Below are 21,779 nucleotides of genomic sequence, written 5' to 3'. Positions count from 1 at the left end.
TTAACAAATTTCTCTTCTTCAGAAATGCTTCCCTTGCCATTGCCAGTCTACATTTTATATCCTGTCTTCTTTGACCATCATCAGTTATTTGGCTCCCCAAATAGTAAAACATACTTTAAGTGTCTCATTTCCTAATCTAATTCCCTCAGCATCACCTGATTTAATTCTACTACATTCCACTATCCTTGTTTTGCTTTTGTTGATGTTCATCTTATATCCTCCTTTCAAGACACTGCCTATTCCATTCAACTGCTCTTCCAGGTCCTTCGCTGTCTCTGACAGAATTACAATGTCATCGGCAAACTGCAAAGTTTTTATTTCTTCTCCATGGATTTTAATTCTTACTCCAAATTTTACTTTTGTTTCCTGTACTGCTTGGTCAATATACAGATTGAATAACATTGGGGACAGGTTGCAACCCTGTCTCACGCCCTTCCCAACTGCTGCTTCGTTTTCATGAGTACAGCCTATAAGTGAAGGCATGAAGCATACAACATGTGCAAGAATCAAGAAGGCCATTGAGGACAATGTACTGAGTTCTATTACTTAAGAAGTCTTCGAGCCAGTCACATATCAGGGAACCTATTCCATATGCTTGCACCTTCATTAACAGTCTGTAGTGGAGCACCATGTCAAATGCTTTCCAGAAATCTATAAATATGGAATCTGCCTGTTGCCCTTCATCCACAGTTCACAGTATACCATGCGAGAAAAGAACAAGCTGAGTTTCCCATGAGCAATGCTCTCTAAAACCATGCTGATTCATGGACATGTTCAAGTACTCTGCAGCAAAGCGATATTAGGGATATTGATTTGTAATTTTGCGGGTCCATTCTTTCACCCTTCTTATATACAGGAGTCGACTGCAGCTCTGTCCAGTACTTGGGACTCTGTGCATGGTGAAATATCCACAATAAATGCGAGCTAAGTAAGGGGTCAATTCCATAGAGTATTCTTTGTAAAACTGAACTGGGATTCCATCCAGACCAGGTGACTCATTTGTTTTCAACTTTTTCACTTTTTTCTCTATGCCAGGGATGCTTATTATTATTTCATCCATACGGGAGTCTGTTCAATGGTCAAATGCTGGTATGTTCGTGTCTTATGTGAATGACTTTTTAAACACAAAATTCACAACATCTGCTTTCGTTTTGTTATCTTCAATTGCCGCACAGACTGGTCAATGAGTGACTGGATGGAAGCCTTTGACCTGCCTTATGATTTTACTTAAGACCAGAATCTCCTTGCGTTCTCTGCAAGATGGTTTGCTATGGTATGACTGTGGTAGCTGTTGTGTGCTTCACGCATAGAGCTCTTCACAGACACACAAACCTTGACTAAGCTTTGCCTGTCATCATTTGCATGTTCTGTTTTGAAATGAGAGTGCAACAGTTGTTGTTAAACCAAGGTGGGTCTTTTCCATTCTTAATCTACTTACTAGGCACATAGTTCTCCAGACCATGAGTTCAATCTGTTTAACTCTCAAGCGGGTGCACTAATTTTCATATAACGTGTGGGCAAGCAGCACACTTTGTACAGAGTTAAAGAATGGCTGTCTTATGTTACCAAAGTAAATCTGTAAGAATAAATTCACAGTTTAATCTTAGATCATTGAACAATGACAAAATAAATTTACATAATATGTGCTAAAGCATTGTTTCATTAAACAATAATGAAATAAATTTTGTTATGTCACTCTGTTGTCATGGACAGGTGTCACCCCAAGTAATGACCCACTTAAAGCATTAAAAAGTGCAGTTTCATCAGATCTCAGCCAATCACTTGTTCAATTACTAATTATCTCATAGACTCTTGCATTATTGTGGGGCTGGTGCAGCTAGCTCATAATCTATGTCGTTTTCTTGCATGGACCGTAAATTTTTTCTCACCTAGCTCACTGTTTATTTTACATTACTGCCGCTCACTTGGATGTATGACAACTCAGTTTATTACCATGTTAGCTGAAGCAGTAGTGAAGAAATAGCCATGGGCTCACAATTGTCAGACAACAATGCAACAGCGCAAAACAGTTTTAGTTTTGGTTGGTGAACTTTATACATTGGTGTTCCAACTGGAGTGTTAAACTTTGCCCGTAATTCTCTATGTCCATCTTACTGGAATTAAATGATGTCAGTTTACAGTCTAAGTGAGATGCTTTCAGTTTACTGTCTATGTGAGATGCTAAAAACTGCTTGTCTGCTCTTTCTAGCAGAAATACTCTCCTAGCCTTCTTGGCAGATTTATCAGCTTTCGTTCCCATAACAGCTATAATGACATCATGATCACTGATCCATGTCTCTATACTGATGCTACTGATAAGATCCAACCTGTTTGAAGCTATAACATCTAAGATATTTCCATTGTGTGTGGTCTGCCAAACTAGCTACTCAAGACAGGTTTCACAAAATGTGTCCAAAAGTACTTCAAACAACTGTCTGTCTGTACCTCCCACAATGAATAAACAGACATCCCAGTCTATACTTGGTAAATTAAAGTCACCTCCAGCTGGTATTGTATGATTTGGGTATTTATGTTCTACTGGCTGAAGACTTTTTTGAATGGCTCTAGAACTGTCAAAGTGAAATCAGATGGCTGTTAAAAACGTCCAACTATTAACTTGGTTTCACCATGAAGATTTTCTACTCATTTTTCCAACAATGGGGTGTGGTATGTATTGCAACCCAGACTTAGGACCAACAATGTTTGCTGAACAAACTTCAAGTTCTATAACACCAAATTAAAATTGTCTGTTAGTTCACAAACCAAACAGTGTAGTAACTTCCTGGCAGATTAAAACTGTGTGCCGAACCGAGACTCAAACTCGGGACCTCTGCCTTTTGTGGGCAAATGCTCTACTATTTGTGCTACCCAAGCATCACTCACAACCCTTTCTCACAGCTTCAATTCCACCAGTACCTCACCTGCACCTTCCAAACTCCACTGCTTTCACAATGCTCCCAGAAGAAAGGATACTGCAGAGACATGGCTTAGCCGCAGCCTGGGTGATGTTTCCAGAATGAAATTTACACTCTGCAATGGAGTTTGTGCTGATATGAAACTTCCTGGCAGACTGAAGCAGTGCGTCAGACTGAGACTCAAAATTAGGACCTTTGCTTTTCGTGGGCAAGTCCTCTACCATGTGAGCTACTCAGGTACAACTCACGACCTGTCCTCACAGCTTCAATTCCAGCAGTACCTCATCTCCTACCATCCAAACTTCACAGAAGCTCTCCTACAGCCTTACAGAACTAGCACTTCTGAAAGAAAGGACACTGTGAAGAAATGGCTTAGCCACAGCCTGTGGGATGTTTTCAGAATAAAATTTTCACTCTGCAGTGGAGTTTGTACTGACACAAACTTCCTTGTGCAGATTAAAACTGTGTGCTGGACCAGGACTTGAACTCAGGAATTAAAGGTGTGAAACTGATTGTGTGTCATACTTGGGTAGCTCAGATGGTAGAGCACTTGCCTGTGAAATGAAAAGGTCCTGATTTTGAGTCTCAGTCTGGCACACAGTTTTCATCTGCCATCATATCAGTGGACACTGCTGCAGAGTGAAAATTCCATTCTTATATGTTCTGTGTTTTTATGTCCTGTGATTATGTCTATCACTCTGGGAGAAAGCTGCAGAGTGAAAATTCTGCTCTTGTATGTTCTGTGGTTTTATGTCCTGTGATTATGTCTATCACTCTGAGATAGAGTGTCAGTGACCATTTATCTGACTCTCTTCTTCTTTAGTTATATCCACATTCAGGACATTTCATCTGCAAGTTAAACATTTGGATTCACACTAGACTTAGGGAGTAACAGATTGCACAATCTGTTCAGCAGACATTGTTATCACAATAAAGAACTTGTTCTGTTGAAACCTCCAGACTCGGTTTTGTTCACACTAAGCAAAGACAATTTACCCCAAATTGTGCAAATCCCAACAAGTGGTGAGCCTGATGTGATCTGGGCTGAAGAAGAAGGTTGCATGACTACTATGGAATTTAAATATCACACAAGAAACAGCTGTGCTAATAGTGTCTAGACTAGCGGTCCATTTACCTCTCTTCTGGCCGAACAACCTGATTCTATGGTTTGCTCAAGTCAAAGCCAGTTTTAGCTATTCAAGAATTATGGCTGACTCTACAAAATTCACTCTCGTTTGAGCAAACTTAACCGTCGCTACACTGCAGTGGTACAAGATGTGACCACTGTGTCACCACACAAATATTTATATGGGGAGTTTAAATCAGAATTAAACCAGAGAGTCACTGCATCACACAAAGAGTGAATCAGACAGGTACTGTTGCAAGAAGACAAAGGACATCATCATCCACAGAGCAATTTTGATACAGTTACCAACCCTGACAAACTACTGTGCACCCAGTGGAGCAACTGACTACCACTACAAGTCAAAGTGATCATGGTGCTGCACACAGAACATTATTGGACATGGTGGTGGAGCCTGTGGATCAGATTCAAGAGGCTAGAGCACTCGCACAGGTTTGTGCAGTGACAGTGCCAGACAGTAGTACAATAGTGATATTAACAGTTGAATGCATGGAATTCGGATTGTTGGCAATGAAAGTAGACTAGTTATGCACACAGATAGGCAGGCTACTGTCTCAGGGTGGTGCCTGGAACAGTAGGTTACATGATCACTATAGATAGAGAAGCTGATCACCAACCAGTGCTACATTGTCAAACACGGAACACCCTATATGCTGGTACTACAATACTTTTGAAAAACATGTGTGTAAATATACAGCACCATGTTCATACCAAAATACCAATGGCAGCAGGTATTAGATGCAACCAACTGCACAACAAAGTCACGTTGTCTGTTTGTTAGTGATAGGAGATCCGGTCACATGTATTTGACAGACATCAGTTCAGACTTAAGCATGCTGCTGAGAACCTTAGTCCACCACTGTAGACCTCTGACTGCATGCTGCTTATCATTTATGTGCCATGAACAACTCTCCCATCTCTACATATGGAATGCAGTGGATGGAGCTAAATTTGGGACTGCACCATCTGTTTACATGGGACTTAACCATTGCCAACCTAACAGAGTTGATAATAGGAGCTGATCTTCTGGCACATTACCATCTTTTACCAGATGTAGCCAATGCCAAACTGGTCAACAGCATTACAGAACTGATGCCAGCAGGTTTTCATTGTGACACATTGGTGCAAAGTGCCAAGCTAATACAGGCCTGTGACAAGGAGTGCACTGCACTGTTGGGGCATTAACTGATATTTACCTGACCATGTACACATGTGGCACACAACACAGTACACTATATAGAAACCACAGATAGTCCATCAGTATCTTGTAGACCCACGAGACTGGCACCTGATCATTTGGCCATCACTAAGGCAGAATTCCACGCAGTGCTTAAAGAAGGCCATCAAGTAGCCTGTGGTCATCCATGCTGCACCTTGTCCCAAAGAAAGTAAGAGCCTGGTGCCCATACAATGACTATCATGCACTCAATGCAAGAACCATGCCTGATTGGTACCCCATACCATTGCTACACGATTACAATTATACACTACATGGCACGACAGTATTCTGTGGGTTGGACTGCGCCAAAGTTTATATGCAGTTACCTATGACAGAAGAGTACATTGCTAAGACAGTGATAATCACTCCATTTGGACTATTTTAGAGCAAAATTATGATGTCTGGGTCACAGAACACTGCACAAACCTGGCAGAGGTTTATTGACTCCATTAAACGAGGACTGCCATTTTTCTTACCTACCTGGATGACATATTTGTGTTTTTTGCCACTTAGGAGCAACATTATCAGCACCTACAAAAAGTATTTAAGCATCTAGAGCACATTGGTGAGGTGATGAATGTGGCCAAGTGTGTGATTAGATTAGATTAGATTAGATTAGTTTTTCATTCCATAGATCTGTGCTGAGGAGGTCCTCATGGATGTGGAACATGTCAATTTTTTTAAGCTGAAATAACAATACTAATAGTATGAATATATACAATACATAATTTGTTTCTATTAAAAAATTCGTCAATGGAGTAAAAGGAGTTGGCCACTAGTAAGTCTTTCAGGCTCCTTTTAAACTGATCTTTATTTGTAACTAAATTTTTTATGTTTGCTGGCAAATTAATGAAGATGAGTGTTCCTGAGTAGTTGAACTAAAGTAAGTGCTTTTAAGTCCTTGTGCAGATCATTTTTGTTCCTGGTATTGTATGATGAACTGAGCTGTTTGTTGGAAAAAGAGATATATTATTTATGACAAATTTCATTAAGGAGTAAATATACTGAGAGGCAGTAGTTAGTATACCCAGTTCTTTGAAGAGGTTTCTACAGGACGTCTGCGAATTTACTCCACAAATAATATGTATTACACGCTTTTGGACTCTGAAAACTTTTGTTTGACTTGAAGAGTTACCCCAAAATATTATACCATATGACATTATGGAATGAAAGTAGGCAAAGTATGCAAGCTTTTCATTTTTATGTCACCTATATCTGCTAACACTCGAATTGCAAATACAGATTTGTTAAGGTGTTTCTGCAGTTCTGTGGTGTGCTCCTCCCAACTGAATTTATTATCAAGTTGTAATCCCAGGAATTTAAGACTGTCAACCTCTTCTATCTGCTCTTCTTCTTGTGTTTGGACACCATATGGTGACATTCCTACAGGCTCCCTTCTACTGATGGATAACGTCGAAGTGATGACAGTCAAGGAGTTAAGCCAGTTTTCAGGCATATCAAACTTTTATCATTTACAGTTAACCTGCATAGTGGAACTACAAGAGCCATTTGATGCACCACTTTCCAGCACCAAGGTTCGATGTGGCACTCTAGTGCAGTGGAATGAAACAATCTGCCCTGCTTTTGAGGTGGCAAAAAACAGCATAGCAAATGTAGCACTGCCTGCACACTCTAAGCTTGATATCCCTTTGACATTAGTCATGGATGCAAGTCAAACCATTGTTGGTGTGGAAATCCAACAATTGTCAGAAGATTTGTGGCAGTCACTCACATATTTCTCCTGCAAATTATTGCCCCCTCAGTGCAAGTGGAGTGCAAATGACAGTGAACTCCTGGCTGTATACAAGACAGTCAAATACTTCCATCCACAAATAGAAGTGAGGATATTCACCATCTACATTGATCACAAACAACTGATTGGCACATTCAAAATGAATAGCATCAGCTGTTCTCCTTACCAGTACAGTCATCTAGAGCTTATAAGCTAATTTAGTAAAGATGTAAGGTGCATTTCTGGCACTGATGACCTAGTGGGTGACTGTCTCTTGCATGTCAGCAGCAAAGTGAGACCCATTGACTTTTGGAACTGGCACTTGCACAACAAGATGACTAAGAGCTCTGAATTTTTGTTGATGATGCCAAGTCAGCATTGTAACCATAGCTCATGAATGCTCCATGAGAAGATGCCAGATTACATTATGATGTCTCCTGAGGAAAACCTTGCTCTTTTCTCCCATCAGCTTTCCGACGACAAGCCTTAGACAGTGTCCACAACCTAAGTCACTCTGGAGCCCGTGCCACCTCTCACCTCATGTAACAATGCTTCGTCTGGCCAGGCATACAGAGGGATTGTTGAGAGTGGATGCATACATGTCTTCAATGCCAGCGTGGGAAAGTGTTCCTTCATGTGCATGTGCCAGTCAGTAAGTTTCCAGAAGCAACCTCTTGTTCTACTCATGTATACTGTGCTGTTGAGGGACTGTTTATGAAATTTGGCATAGAAAAACACTGAACTTTATACAACAGCAAATTGAAAACATATTTTTGTTTTCTTTTGACCTTGGAGTCACATGTGAAATTATTTGTATGAATTTTTTTATTGTAATTTGCATAAAACATTGATTATAATAACACAGATTATATGACATAATGTCAAAGATTCTATATGAGGGTCAAGGTTAGGCCAAAGTATGGAGTTGGTCAGTTGTCGTTGACGAGTAATAATGATGTCTGTCAAGGGATTGCAATGTTCAAACTGGAAGACTGATAAATAATTGGGAATTCTGTGAAATTTTGGTTGTAAGAAGATTATCTGAAAGACTACACCCCTTCTACAATGTAGTGTCATCCCACTAGATCTGCAATGTACCAGAATGCTTTAGTAGTTCCATTAGTAATCAAGTACACCTCAAATTCAATAGGATTAATATTTATATGTCAACAAATCATTTTCTGCTTAAAAAATGTATTACCTTTTGCAAGTGACTCAACATATTGAAGAGCAGAGTGTAATATGCAAGCAATACTTTCGATTAATATACTCCATGTAAGTGAGCAGGAATGTATCAAGAGCCACCACAAGTTGGCATTTCTAGGTCACATGCAACTGATGTCACTTATAATCAGGTATCCTGGATATTGACATTTTTGTTTGTGACAGATTCTTTGGTCAACAGTAGGCCTATATTTGGTCTTGACACGTCTGCTTTTGAATTCTCATTATGTCTTGCAGCATGCTCCCTGAATTCATCAATATATTGCTATTGCTGCCACTGCACAATTTACACCAGTATTTTAACATGGCTTTGGGAAAGCAGTTGACTTGCAGGTCCACATTGCCTTAAAGCCAGCAGCAATGCCAACATTCTGAAGAGCCCACATGATTCTATTGTCCACTGAGGTGAGGTTAAGACTGAACTCAACAGACTAGAGTAACAAAAAACTTTGCCCCTTTTTCCTATAGTCAATGGGCTTCACCATTTGCAGTGGTCAGGAAATCTGGGGGCTCTCTCTGATTGTGTGGAGACTTTAAATAAACCAATAATGCTCAGACAGACACTGGTTTTTATCCCTTGTCTCGTTTGGAAGAAGTCTTTCTAAACTTTCAGGAGGTCAACTATTCTCCAGAATTGATCTCACAGAGGTGTATTTGATCTGCAAACTCAAGGAAGATATTTTTGTTTACATGCTGTTTGGACTATATCAATATAATTCTGCCTGTTATTTTCCAGAGATTTCTTGAACAAACAAAAAAAAAATGGCTCTGTGAACTATGGGACTCAACTTCTGAGGTCATCAGTCCCCTAGAACTTAGAACTACTTATACCTAACTAACCTAAGGACAACACACACATCCATGCCCGAGGCAGGATTCGAACCTGCGACCATAGCGGTCTCGTGGTTCCAGACTGTAGCGCTTAGAACCGCACGGCCACTCTGGCCGGCGTTCTTGAACAGACTACCATTGGTATTTTATATTGTTTCAATTATCTTGATGATGTACAGATGGATGTACATTTTTAGAGGTTTCTTGAACATACTATTGCTGGTATTTCATATTGTTTCAGTTACCCTGATGATATTTTGATCACTGGTTGTACAATAGATAAACATTTTTTGCAATCTGTGGACAGAAGGAACTTGAGTGTAACTTTTCCAAAGGCACCTTCTTTCAGCCTTCAGTCACCTATTTGGGTTATATTCTCAGATTATGTCAAAGCTATTAAGAATAAGCCTGAACCTAAGCCTGTTAAGAGGAAAAATGAAATGCTGTGTGCAATTTTTTCCCTGGGCAGTCCCCATGGTCCATCCACCCAATCATCTCTGTAAAAAAGGAGTATCTCTCCAATCATTCAAAGAGTGAAATCAAGCTTTTCAGAAGTCAAAATCAATCATCCAACTGACCCCTACCTTGTAACTTACCTGCCCTATTTATCATTGGTGTTGGCCACAAGTGCCACATCACATGTTGTCGGGGCAGTTCTATCTCATAAGCTGATGGGTGGAATGGAGACACCAATTGTGTTTATGTCAGACACTTAAATTTTGCATTATTATTATTATTATTATTATTATTATTATTATTATTTACTGTCACAAATTTCTTCTTGCCATCTACCATATACTGTTCATGTTTCTTTTTGGACCCAAAGTTAAGTTACAAGAATGTATGGTACATCACCTTCATGGATGGCCTCTCTATTTGGTGCATTTCCAATATTCCATTTGTTATTGCACTTCTGCTCAGCATTTTAATGTGGGTGCACTATATCACCTTCTGGCAGCTCTGGATACTGTAATTGATTACCAGGAAACAGTTTGTTTTCACTTAGGCAACCAACTGGAGCAGTCTCTCAATGAGTTACCTATTAATTCCCAAGATGTTTGCTGCAGTGTCTTGGCCTGATTAATTTCTTCAATGAGTCCAGCAATATGTCTTGTAAGGTTGGCCTCCAAAGCTTTCTGGTGTAGATACACCTGGTCTTCACTTTTTTTCCCATCAGCAACACCAACTTCAGATCGAGCAAAGTGTGGTACTCCTTACAGAAGATGATGAATGGTGCTGGGTGGTGGCACTGTCCTGTCTGCAACATCCAGTGCTTCATCTATTGCACCAATCTCACCAAGGGATTTCTAGGATGAAGCAACTGACACACTACCTCTACTGGCCTCATATGAATGGTGATGCTGCACAGCTAGTGCAAAGTGTGCCATTCGCAAGGCACACCAAAGAGCCAAGTCCTGTTGTTCTTCCCATGGCCAGAAATGATACAGCCATTGGACCAAGTTTATTCCAGACTGGTGAGCCATTTTGTGGGGTCCATGTAGTTAACTGTCACAGACTCCTCCAATTTCCTGTACGTCATCTGCATTCAGATAACAACAGTGGTGGCCACAATGGGTGCCTTGGAGCAGATCTTCTCAACAGATTGTGCATCCTGCTTGCTTATGACCAAAAACAGTCCCCAACTCACAGTGACCATTTTCAAAAGGTTTTGTACCCACAATGCTACTTCACATTCCGTTTCCACCCAGCATCAAATGGGCCAGCAGAACATTTTGTGCCCTTCATTAAGGTTCCAATTCTGAAAGTTTTATGATCTACTAAATCAAATTCAGTGTTAAACTCCTTTCTAGCTTGTTTGCAGGTCAATGCCCATCAATGATTGAAGTCCAATGGAGCTCCTCCATGAGCATCCTCATAGGATGCTTCTGCATCTCCTATGTCCACATCCAGAACATGAAGTAGGCAGTTATGCTGCTCAGGTGTGGGCACCTTTAGACAGAGTCTGAAATCAATCAGGGGCCTGTGCAGAACAACAGAGGCACCAAGTGGTTTTGGTAGCTACAACATATGGGATGTTATGCTAAAAGTGTGGCTAGTTCTGACTGCAGCATGCTGGTCAGTGGTTTTGTTCATCTGGGAATCCATTGTCTTCAACATTGCAGCCACATTGTAGCTTTCTCCACCTCTGGGTTTTCGAGGATGGTCAAATCTTACTTTGTGCAAGTTGTGTGGCACTCTCATAGATGACCTAGGTTCACCGAAGGTGGAATCACTGACCCAGCCACATAGTGCAGGAATGCCTTTGCTCATACAAGTCTCCAGGCCTGTGTACAAAGCTCCAGATCCAGAGTCAGCAACATTGATGGCTCCGGACATCTCCCAGAAACCTTCCACCACGACACCATTTGGCTCCCAGTCACTTCCACTGTTCCACTCGGTTTTCCTGCTCACACTGCCTGGGCGGAGCACTATTTGCCAGTTCGAGATGGGGCGAAAAGGGGGGGGGGGGGGGGGGGGGGAGCGAGAGATTTGCACCTGACATGTAAAGTGATGATATAGACATATCAGTATGTGTAATCAGGTTACCCTCCATTCAGAGGCTGTTGCACACAGTGACTGTTATATCGATTTGTAAATAATGGATTTCAGCTATCAGTTGTCCTTTTTAAATTTTATTGGCACATCTAAATTTCAGCTAGAAACTAGCCATTCTCAGTGCACTATCATTTTTGATCAATGCATGTAATGCCTGTTGGTAGGGCTTCATCCACAGTTCATTGAATACTGTGGATGAAGCCCAACCAACAGGCATTACATGCATTGATCAAAAATGACAGTGCATTGAGAATGGCTAGTTTCTAGCTGAAATCTAGATCTGCCAATAAAATTTCAAAAGGATGACTGATAGTTGAAGTCCATTATTTACAAGTATGTGTAATGCTGCATATATCTGGTGAGAGTGACTAGGGCTGGAATGTGGCCACTGTTTCAGGCTCATCACATGAACATCCATAGTGGGCCAAATTTATGTCCATCTGCTGACTATCTCTGCCTCAGTTGCTATTTACTGACTCATGTCTACAAGTGCTCTTTGCTGCACTAACTGTTTACTATGCGTTTACTGCCAGGGATCACGAACTTGTGGTTTCCTCCACCTATTGCCTACATGGAACTTTGATTAAGAAATAGAGGCTATATTTTTATTCTCCTATTCTGGAATGATCTCCAAATAATTTCTGTGGTAGTTGTGGCAGATATTTTGCCATGAACTGTTTCTGTTCAGTTCATGTAGTAATTGAGTACTTTTTTTGGTTTTTACAGAAAATTTACTCATGTTCAGTAGATGTTGTGGCTAGAAGTGAAGGTTACAAAGCTATTCCCAGGAAAATTACACCAATTCTTTTAAAATATAGTATTGTACACAACTTATTGCTGCTGTTGACATTCATTTCAAACATCTTTTAACTGCAACTATTGTGATTATATATAAGGTTCATACTATTGGTTACTTTAGTTTTCCCTATTGATGACTAAAGAGTCTTCATATTAATTTAGACCACCTACAACTTTTACTCTGCTCCAATTGGAATGATTGATCAGTTTGTCCTAACTGTAGCACCCATTTCAGTCCTCACTCACAGGGTACATTATTGTGTTACTTAATCTGTTAAACCACTCAGCGAAAATTTGAAAAAAAGAATATGTCTATAGTCACCTAGCTGTGACTTTGACCACTATCTCCCAACAGCAAAAAGTTAAAAAGAAGAATCAAGAGTAATCATAACTAGGTAAGAAGACAACATAGTGTTACCTGTTTACTATGCATTAAGCCTTTCTTTGGGTTGCTAATTTCTATCATTTGCACAAAATTTTCTTGGTCATTTTAAGTAAAGTCAAAAGTGGTCAGCAAAATAATCAATTTCTAGATATACACCTGCTTCAGTTTCTAGACACAAAATTTGAATATAATATTTGTTTCTTTCCTTATTTCAATGAAATAATGTTTACATACCCAAATTCAAAAGTCCCATGAGCAGCTCCACACAGCCTGCTAAGAAAGCAAGAAGAGTGACAAATTCTATGGGAAGATCCTGAGTGTAGGCAAAAGTCAGCAGTGCCATGAGTGATGTTGGACCAATGGAAACTTCTCTCACAGTTCCAAACATAACATAGACGAAACTTCCCATGAAGGCAGAGTACAGGCCATACTAGAAAAGCAAAATCAGTAAAATATTTATACCAGCATTAATATTAAAATGTGTTATTTTGTTTTTATGCTATTACACCACATTTTGGATACATCTGTTAAACATCTACGTAGAAACATTACATTTTGCAAGAAGGGAAAGGGCAAGTGAATGATATACTCTGTAAAGCCACTGTGAAGAATAGTATCTATATATATGATGAATTTAATACAGGTAACACTGTATGAAATAAAAATAAAATAAATTTGCTGACAAAAAAGGAAAAGAGCATCAAAATTGCTTTAACTGGTTACCATTCATCAAAAGTCTTGAGGTATATGAAACAGATTATCAATATATTTAATAACAAGGAAAAGAAACTATTATACATATCTGTATACTTCATAAACTATCAATTATATTAATAATGGGAATCAGTTGTTATTCATTTCTCTTTCAGTTAGTAGAAACCTGACGCATCACTCAATATTAAGAAGAAAGTTATTTAAATGACAGAAAGTGGCATTCTGTTTCTAAAATATAGCTGTTGTTTACCTATTAGACTAAATTTTGCATTTACCTAAGCATTAGGACAATTCTGTATATTTTATATAACTTGGAAAAGGGATTTGTAGTCCCAGTGTATCCAGATGATTTACAGAATATGTGTCTAATGGCAACTTAATTTTTTAATTTCTGGATAATGTCAGTTTCCTTGACTTTTGTTCAGAAGCAACATACAAAACACTTTTACACCATAAAACAGAAGTTTACACTGAAACATGGGTAAGAATACAAATATCAATAAATTATTGTTTTGCATTGTTTGTTGTTTATATACAATGCAATCTGACTGAAACATGTCTTTATTATTGCCCAAAGATATACTTAAGTAGTAAATATGTTGATACACTATGTGATCAAAAGTATCCGGACACCCCCAAAAACATGCATTTTTCACATTTGGTGCATTGTGCTGACACCTACTGCCAGATACTCCATATCAGCGACCTCAGTAGTCATTAGATATCGTGAGAGAGCAGAATGAGGCGCTCCCCAGAACTCACGAACTTCGAATGTGGTCAGGTGATTGGGTGACACTTGTGTCATACATCTGTATGCGAGATTTCCACACTCCTAAACATCCCTAGGTCCACTGTTTCTGTTGTGATAGTGAAGTGGACACATGAAGGGACATGTATAGCACAAAAGTGCACAGTCTGACCTCATCTGTTGACTGACAGAAACCGCCAACAGTTGAAGAGGGTCGTAAAGTGTAATAGGCAGACATCTATCCAGACCATCACACAGGAATTCCAAACTGCATCAGGAACCACTGAAAGTACTATGACAGTTAGGTAGGAGGTGAGAAAACTTGGATTTCATGGTCAAGCGGCTGCTCATAAGCCACACATCACTCCAGTAAATGCCAAACGACGCCTCGCTTGGTGTGAGGATCGTAAACACTGGGCGATTGAACAGTGGAAAAGCGTTGTGTGGAGTGACGAATCATGGTACACAATGTGGCGATCCAATGGCAGGGTGTGGGTATGACAAATGCCCAGTGAACATCAGTGTGTGTAGTGCCAACAATAAAATTCTGAGGCGTTGGTGTTACAGTGTGGTCATGTTTTTCATGCAGGGGGCTTACACCCCTTCTTGTTTTGCATGGCACTGTCACAGCAAATGCCTACATTGATGTTTTATGCACTGCTGAAGAGCAATTCGGGGATGGTGACTGCATCTTTCAACACGATCAAGCACTTGTTTATAATGCACGACCTGTGGCGGAGCGTATACACAACAGTAACATCCCTGTAATGGATTGGCCTGCACAGAATCCTGACCTGAATCATGTAGAACATCTTTGGGATGTTTGGGAACACCGACTTCGTGCAAGGCCTCACCGACCGACATCAATACCTCTCCTCAGTGCAGTGCTCCATGAAGAATGGGCAGCCATTCCCCAAGAAACCTTCCAGTAGCTGATTGAACGTATGCCTGGAAGAGTGAAAGCTGTTATCAAGGCTAAGGGTGGATCAACACCATATTGAATTCCAGCATTACCGATGGAAGGCGCCACAAGCTTGTAAATCATTTTCAGCCAGGTGTCTGGACACTTTTGATCATATAGAGCAGGTGAGGGAGAGATTGTAAGAATATAATATTCTAGTCAATGTGGGTCTTCAGAATTTCCAAAAATTGAAAAAAATTTAAAGCATTTCTTATTAGCCATATCTTGCAGAAATTTAATGGTCTTAGGACAGAAAATCACAAGTGGTTGTATGAGGGATCATGTATCTAGCTGAAATAAAGCTCTCTAGTTACAGGAGAAACTTGCCATGAGGTAATAGAAACATGTTGTATCAACCAGTGAGAAAACATAGTAAATGTTAAGCCTATGCCTTGAAGACTAGTTGAGGTATTCTATATTGATGACTCTTTGGTGTTTTAAATAAAATGCTGATTGAAAGAATAAGCGAAGTAATATCCTTTGCTAATGCCACAATCACAAACAAACATTAAAAACAATTAGTAAGTAGTGTAATGAAAATGTTTTATAACAGTTATTTTTCTCTAGCAGTACAGCCCTGATTTGAGACATCTGAAATGGTCTAGTATACTTCCAACTTATGCATATATACAGGGTGATATAATATGATATTACAGGAAGAGGGTGCTCTGAAGCTTAGAGTTGAATTTAGATTACATTAGATTTACTTTCATTCCAATTGATCCGTAGTGAGGATGTCCTCCAGGATGTAGAACATGTCAGAAAAACAACAATACATGACAAATATTTACAACTCAATCAAATAAGCTAATGTACCATTCCACAGGTCCCAAGTGGAATAATCGTAATTTTTTAATGAACACTATATGAAAGAATGTTTTTACAAATACTAATGCACTGAATTTAAAATAAAAAAAAGTTTTTTTTATTTATTTATAAGGTAATAAACATATAATACAACTACTATAATACTTATTTACAATGAACACATTACTGCACTGAAATGGTGCAGAAGTTAGATTGTACTTACACACACACACACACACACACTTATTTACAATGAACACATTACTGCACTGAAATTGTGCAGAAGTTATATTGCACTTATACAAATCACTTGGTTCTACTGAGAAATTCATCTATGGAGTAGAAGGAGCTGGCCACCAATAAATCCTTTAGGCTTGTCTTAAACTGAATTTCATTGGTTGTTAAGCTTTTTATGGCTTCTGGCAAGTTATTGAAAATGTGTGTTCCTGAATGTTGCACACCTTTTTGTACCAGAGTAAGTGACTTTAAATCCTTGAGAAGATTATTCTTATTTCTAGTATTGATTCCATGAATTGAGCCGTTGGTTTGAAAAAGTGATATGTTTTTAATGACAAATTTCATTAAGGAATAAATATTGGGAAGCAGTAGTTGGTATCCCTAGTTCCCTAAACAGGCTTCTGCAGGATGTTCTTGGGTTCACACCACATATAACTCTTACTGCACATTTTTGTGCCCAAAAAACTTTAGCTTGGTTTAATTACGCCAAAAAAATCCCATATGACATTATGGAATGAAAGTAAGCATAGTATGCCAGCTTTTCATTTTTATATCCCCTATGTCTGACACAATTTGCATTGCAAATAGAGATTTGTTAAGATGCTTCAGCAGTTCTGTGATGTGCTCCTCCCAGATGAATTTATTATCAAGCTGTAATTCCAAGAATTTAACACTGTCCACTTCTTCTATCTTCTTGTCATCATATGTTAGGAATATACTTGTGGGACACCCCTTACAAGTTCTGAACTGCATGTAGCGTGTTTTTTCAAAGTTTAGTGACAAAGAATTTGCTAGTAACCAGTGATTAATGTCCACAAATATTTTAGTAGCTGATCTTCCTAAGACTACACTTGATTTGCTTTTTATTGCAATGTTTGTGTCATTGGCAAACAAAATGAACTTGGCATCTGGTAACATTACTGATGAAAGGTCATTGACATACACAAGAAAAAGTAACGGCCCTAAAATGGAATCTTGTGGGACCCCACATGTAATTAGTTCGCAGTTGGATGATGCCTGATAGCTTAATACATGTCTCTTTCCTAATAACACCCTTTGTTTTCTGCCAGAGATATAGGATTTGAACCATTTTGCAGCATATCCTGTTACGCCATAATAGGAATCCATAGTAGGAATTTGTGACTGTCCGCCTCCGTATCATAGCAGTAGCATTACTGCCTACCACGCAGGGGCCTCGGGTTCAATTCCCGGCAGGGGATTGGGTGTTGGGTATCCTTCATCATCATTTTCATCATCATTGACTAGCAAGTTGCCGATGTGGCGTTACCTGAAAATAACTTGCAATACAGCAGCCAAACTCCCCCGAATGGAACCTCCCGGCCAACAATGCCATACAATCATTTCCATGTGACTGTTTGCTCATGACACTGTAGTGAACGGGTAAGTGTCATCATTGACTGACTGTAAGAGGATACTTGATGACTTAGACCAAACTGCTGTTTGTCGTGGTAAATGGAAGCTCACTCTGGACATAGAGAAATGCAAGTTAATGCAGATGAGTGCAGAAAACATTCCCATAATGAAACTTCCTGACAAATTAAAACTAGGTGCCAGACCGCAATTCAAACTCAGAACATTTGCCTTTCGTGGACAAGTGTTCTACTGACTAAGCTACCCAATAATGATTCACGACGCACCATCACAGCCTTACTTCTGCCAGTACCTCATCTCCTACCTTCCAGACTACACAGAAACTCTCCTAAGAAAATAGCACTCCTGGAAGAAAGTATATTGTGGAGATATGACTCAGCCACAGCCTGGGGGATGTTTCCGGAATGAAATTTTCACTTTGCAGTGGAGTGTGTGCTGCTGATATGAAACTTTAGTCTTGCCATTTTAGTAGGAGAGCTTCTGTGAAGTTTGGAAGGTAGGAGACGGCGTACTAGCAGCTGTAAGGAGGGGTTATAAGTCTACTTCGGTAGCTCATTTGATAGAGCTCTTGCTCACAAATGGCAAAGGGACGGAATTCGCATATCGGCCTGGCATATAGTTCTGATTTGCCATGAAATTGCATATCAGCGCACATTCCTGATGCAGAGGGAAAATGTCATTCCGGAAACAGTCGCATGTTGTTCAAATACAGTATCTGAGGTGTGCTACTTGACACAATAGTGTCGATTAAATATCTGGGTGTAACACTGCAAAGTGATACGAAATGGAACGAGCATGTAAAGACGGTAGTAGGGAAGGTGATAGGCTGACTTCTGTTTATTGTGACAATTCTAGGAAAGTGTAGCTCATCCATAAAGAACATCGCGTATAGAACACTACTGTGATCCATTCTTGAGTTCCACTCGAGTGTTTGGGATACCCTACTGGTTGGATTAAAAGAAGACCTCGAAGCAATTCAGAGGTGTGCTGCTAGATTTGCTACCAGTAGATTAGATGAACACGTGATATCACGCATATGGTCTGTGAACTGAAATGGAAATTCTCTGGAGGGAAGACAACGTCCTTTTCGCAAAAGTTTATTGAGAAAATTTAAAGCACCGGTATTTGCAGCTGACTGCAGAACGACACGACTGCCTCTAATGTACATTTTGTGTAAGGGCTACAGAGACAAGATTTTAAAAAATTTGGGCTCGGACGGAAGCATATAGACATTCATTTTTCCCTTTGCTCCATTAGCGTTTGTAACAGGAAAGCGAATGGTTAGTAGTGGTACCAGGTGCCCGCTGCCATGCACTATGTGGTGTCTTGTAGAGTAGGTACTCGTCAGTGAAGAAAGCCTGACGTCACTGATGGTGGTTCCTTTTCACCTCTTCCCATACCCACCTTCTTCACGCCCCATGGTGCTGGGCAGTTTGTGTCGTTGTTCATAACAGATGCCTAGAGGCAATAGTAACTGATTTGAGAACATCGCATAGTGTTTGGTTGACTCCAAATACCCAGCTGCCTTCTCACCGGGCTGCCTATGGGCCATAACCGGCAGGTAGCGATCATCAGCTGGTATTGTTGAGCGCAGGCGACCACTACAAGGCAGGTCAACCTTGATTTGTGTCTCACGACAGTGGATGAATGTAATGAGGACGTCGCTGTGATGTATGCCAATACGGTGGGAAACTTTCTGTGCTCATAACTCTTCTTGTAATAATGAGACTGAACCTTCTACATCTACATCTACATCTACATCCATACTCCGCAAGCCACCTGACGGTGTGTGGCGGAGGGTACCATGAGTACCTCTATCGGTTCTCCCTTCTATTCCAGTCTCGTATTGTTCGTGGAAAGTAGAATTGTCGGTATGCTTCTGTGTGGGCTCTAATCTCTCTGATTTTATCCTCATGGTTTCTTCGCGAGATATACGTAGGAGGGAGCAATATACTGCTTGACTCTTCGGTGAAGGTATGTTCTCGAAACTTTAACAAAAGCCCGTACCGAGCTGCTGAGCGTCTCTCCTGCAGAGTCTTCCACTGGAGTTTATCTATCATCTCCGTAACGCTTTCGCGATTACTAAATGATCCTGTAACTAAGCGCGCTGCTCTCCGTTGGATCTTCTCTATCTCTTCTATCAACCCTATCTGGTACGGATCCCACACTGCTGAGCAGTATTCAAGCAGTGGGCGAACAAGCGTAGTGTAACCTACTTCCTTTGTTTTCGGATTGCATTTCCTTAGGATTCTTCCAATGAATCTCAGTCTGGCATCTGCTTTACCGACGATCAACTTTATATGATCATTCCATTTTAAATCACTCCTAATGCGTACTCCCAGATAACTTATGGAATTAACTGCTTCCAGTTGCTGACCTGCTATTTTGTAGCTAAATGATAAGGGATCTATTTTTCTATGTATTCGCAGCACATTACACTTGTCTACATTGAGATTCAACTGCCATTCCCTGCACCATGCGTCAATTCGCTGCAGATCCTCCAGCATTTCAGTACAATTTTCCATTGTTACAACCTCTCGATATACCACAGACTCATCTGCAAAAAGCCTCAGTGAACTTCCGATGTCATCCACAAGGTCATTTATGTATATTGTGAATAGCAACGGTCCTATGACACTCCCCTGCGGCACACCTGAAATCACTCTTACTTCGGAAGACTTCTCTCCATTGAGAATGACATGCTGCGTTCTGTTATCTAGGAACTCCTCAACCCAATCACACAATTGGTCTGATAGTCCATATGCTCTTACTTTGTTCATTAAACGACTGTGGGGAACTGTATCGAACGCCTTGCGGAAGTCAAGAAACACGGCATCTACCTGTGAACCCGTGTCTATGGCCCTCTGAGTCTCGTGGACGAATAGCGCGAGCTGGGTTTCACACGACCGTCTCTTCCGAAACCCATGCTGATTCCTACAGAGTAGATTTCTAGTCTCCAGAAAAGTCATTATACTCGAACATAATACGTGTTCCAAAATTCTGCAACTGATCGACGTTAGAGATATAGGTCTATACTTCTGCACATCTGTTTGACGTCCCTTCTTGGAAACGGGGATGACCTGTGCCCTTTTCCAATCCTTTGGAACGCTACGCTCTTCTAGAGACCTACGGTACACCGCTGCAAGAAGGGGGGCAAATTCCTTCGCGTACTCTGTGTAAAATCGAACTGGTACCCCATCAGGTCCAGCGGCCTTTCCTCTTTTGAGCGATTTTAACTGTTTCTCTATCCCTCTGTCGTCTATTTCGATATCTACCATTTTGTCATCTGTGCGACAATCTAGAGAAGGAACTACAGTGCAGTCTTCCTCTGTGAAACAGCTTTGGAAAAAGACATTTAGTATTTCGGCCTTTAGTCTGTCATCCTCTGTTTCAGTACCATTTTGGTCACAGAGTGTCTGGACATTTTGTTTTGATCCACCTACCGCTTTGACATAAGACCAAAATTTCTTAGGATTTTCTGCCAAGTCAGTACATAGAACTTTACTTTCGAATTCATTGAACGCCTCTCGCATAGCCCTCCTCACACTACATTTCGCTTCGCGTAATTTTTGTTTGTCTGCAAGGCTTTGGCTATGTTTGTGTTTGCTGTGAAGTTCCCTTTGCTTCCGCAGCAGTTTTCTAACTCGGTTGTTGTACCACGGCTCTTTTCCATCTTTTACGATCTTGCTTGGCACATACTCATCTAACGCATATTGTACGATGGTTTTGAACTTTGTCCACTGATCCTCAACACTATCTGTACTTGAGACAAAACTTTTGTGTTGAGCCGTCAGGTACTCTGTAATCTGCTTTTTGTCACTTTTGCTAAACAGAAAAATCTTTCTACCTTTTTTAATATTTCTATTTACGGCTGAAATCATCGATGCCGTAACCGCTTTATGATCGCTGATTCCCTGTTCTGTGTTAACTGTTTCAAATAGTTCGTGTCTGTTTGTCACCAGAAGGTCTAATATGTTATCGCCACGAGTCGGTTCTCTGTTGAACTGCTCAAGGTAGTTTTCAGATAAAGCACTTAAAAAAATTTCACTGGATTCTTTGTCCCTGCCACCCGTTATGAACGTTTGAGTCTCCCAGTCTATATCCGGCAAATTAAAA

General features: G+C 40.2%; 1 protein-coding gene across 1 annotated transcript in view; it reads right to left on the bottom strand.

Moving 5' to 3' along the window:
- Window positions 1-21,779, bottom strand: part of LOC126148978 (sodium-independent sulfate anion transporter) — a 116,972-nt gene that overhangs the window by 66,434 nt on the left and 28,759 nt on the right. The window contains exon 3 of the mRNA XM_049915786.1: window positions 13,039-13,234. Within this exon, the coding sequence (XP_049771743.1) occupies window positions 13,039-13,234 (196 nt within the window). The remainder of the gene's footprint in view (window positions 1-13,038; window positions 13,235-21,779) is intronic.

This window comes from Schistocerca cancellata, chromosome 2, assembly GCF_023864275.1.
Source record: "Schistocerca cancellata isolate TAMUIC-IGC-003103 chromosome 2, iqSchCanc2.1, whole genome shotgun sequence".
Lineage (NCBI taxonomy): Eukaryota > Metazoa > Arthropoda > Insecta > Orthoptera > Acrididae > Schistocerca > Schistocerca cancellata.
The sequence above is the reverse complement of the archived record's forward strand: the minus strand, read 5'-3'. Positions and strand labels throughout refer to the sequence as shown.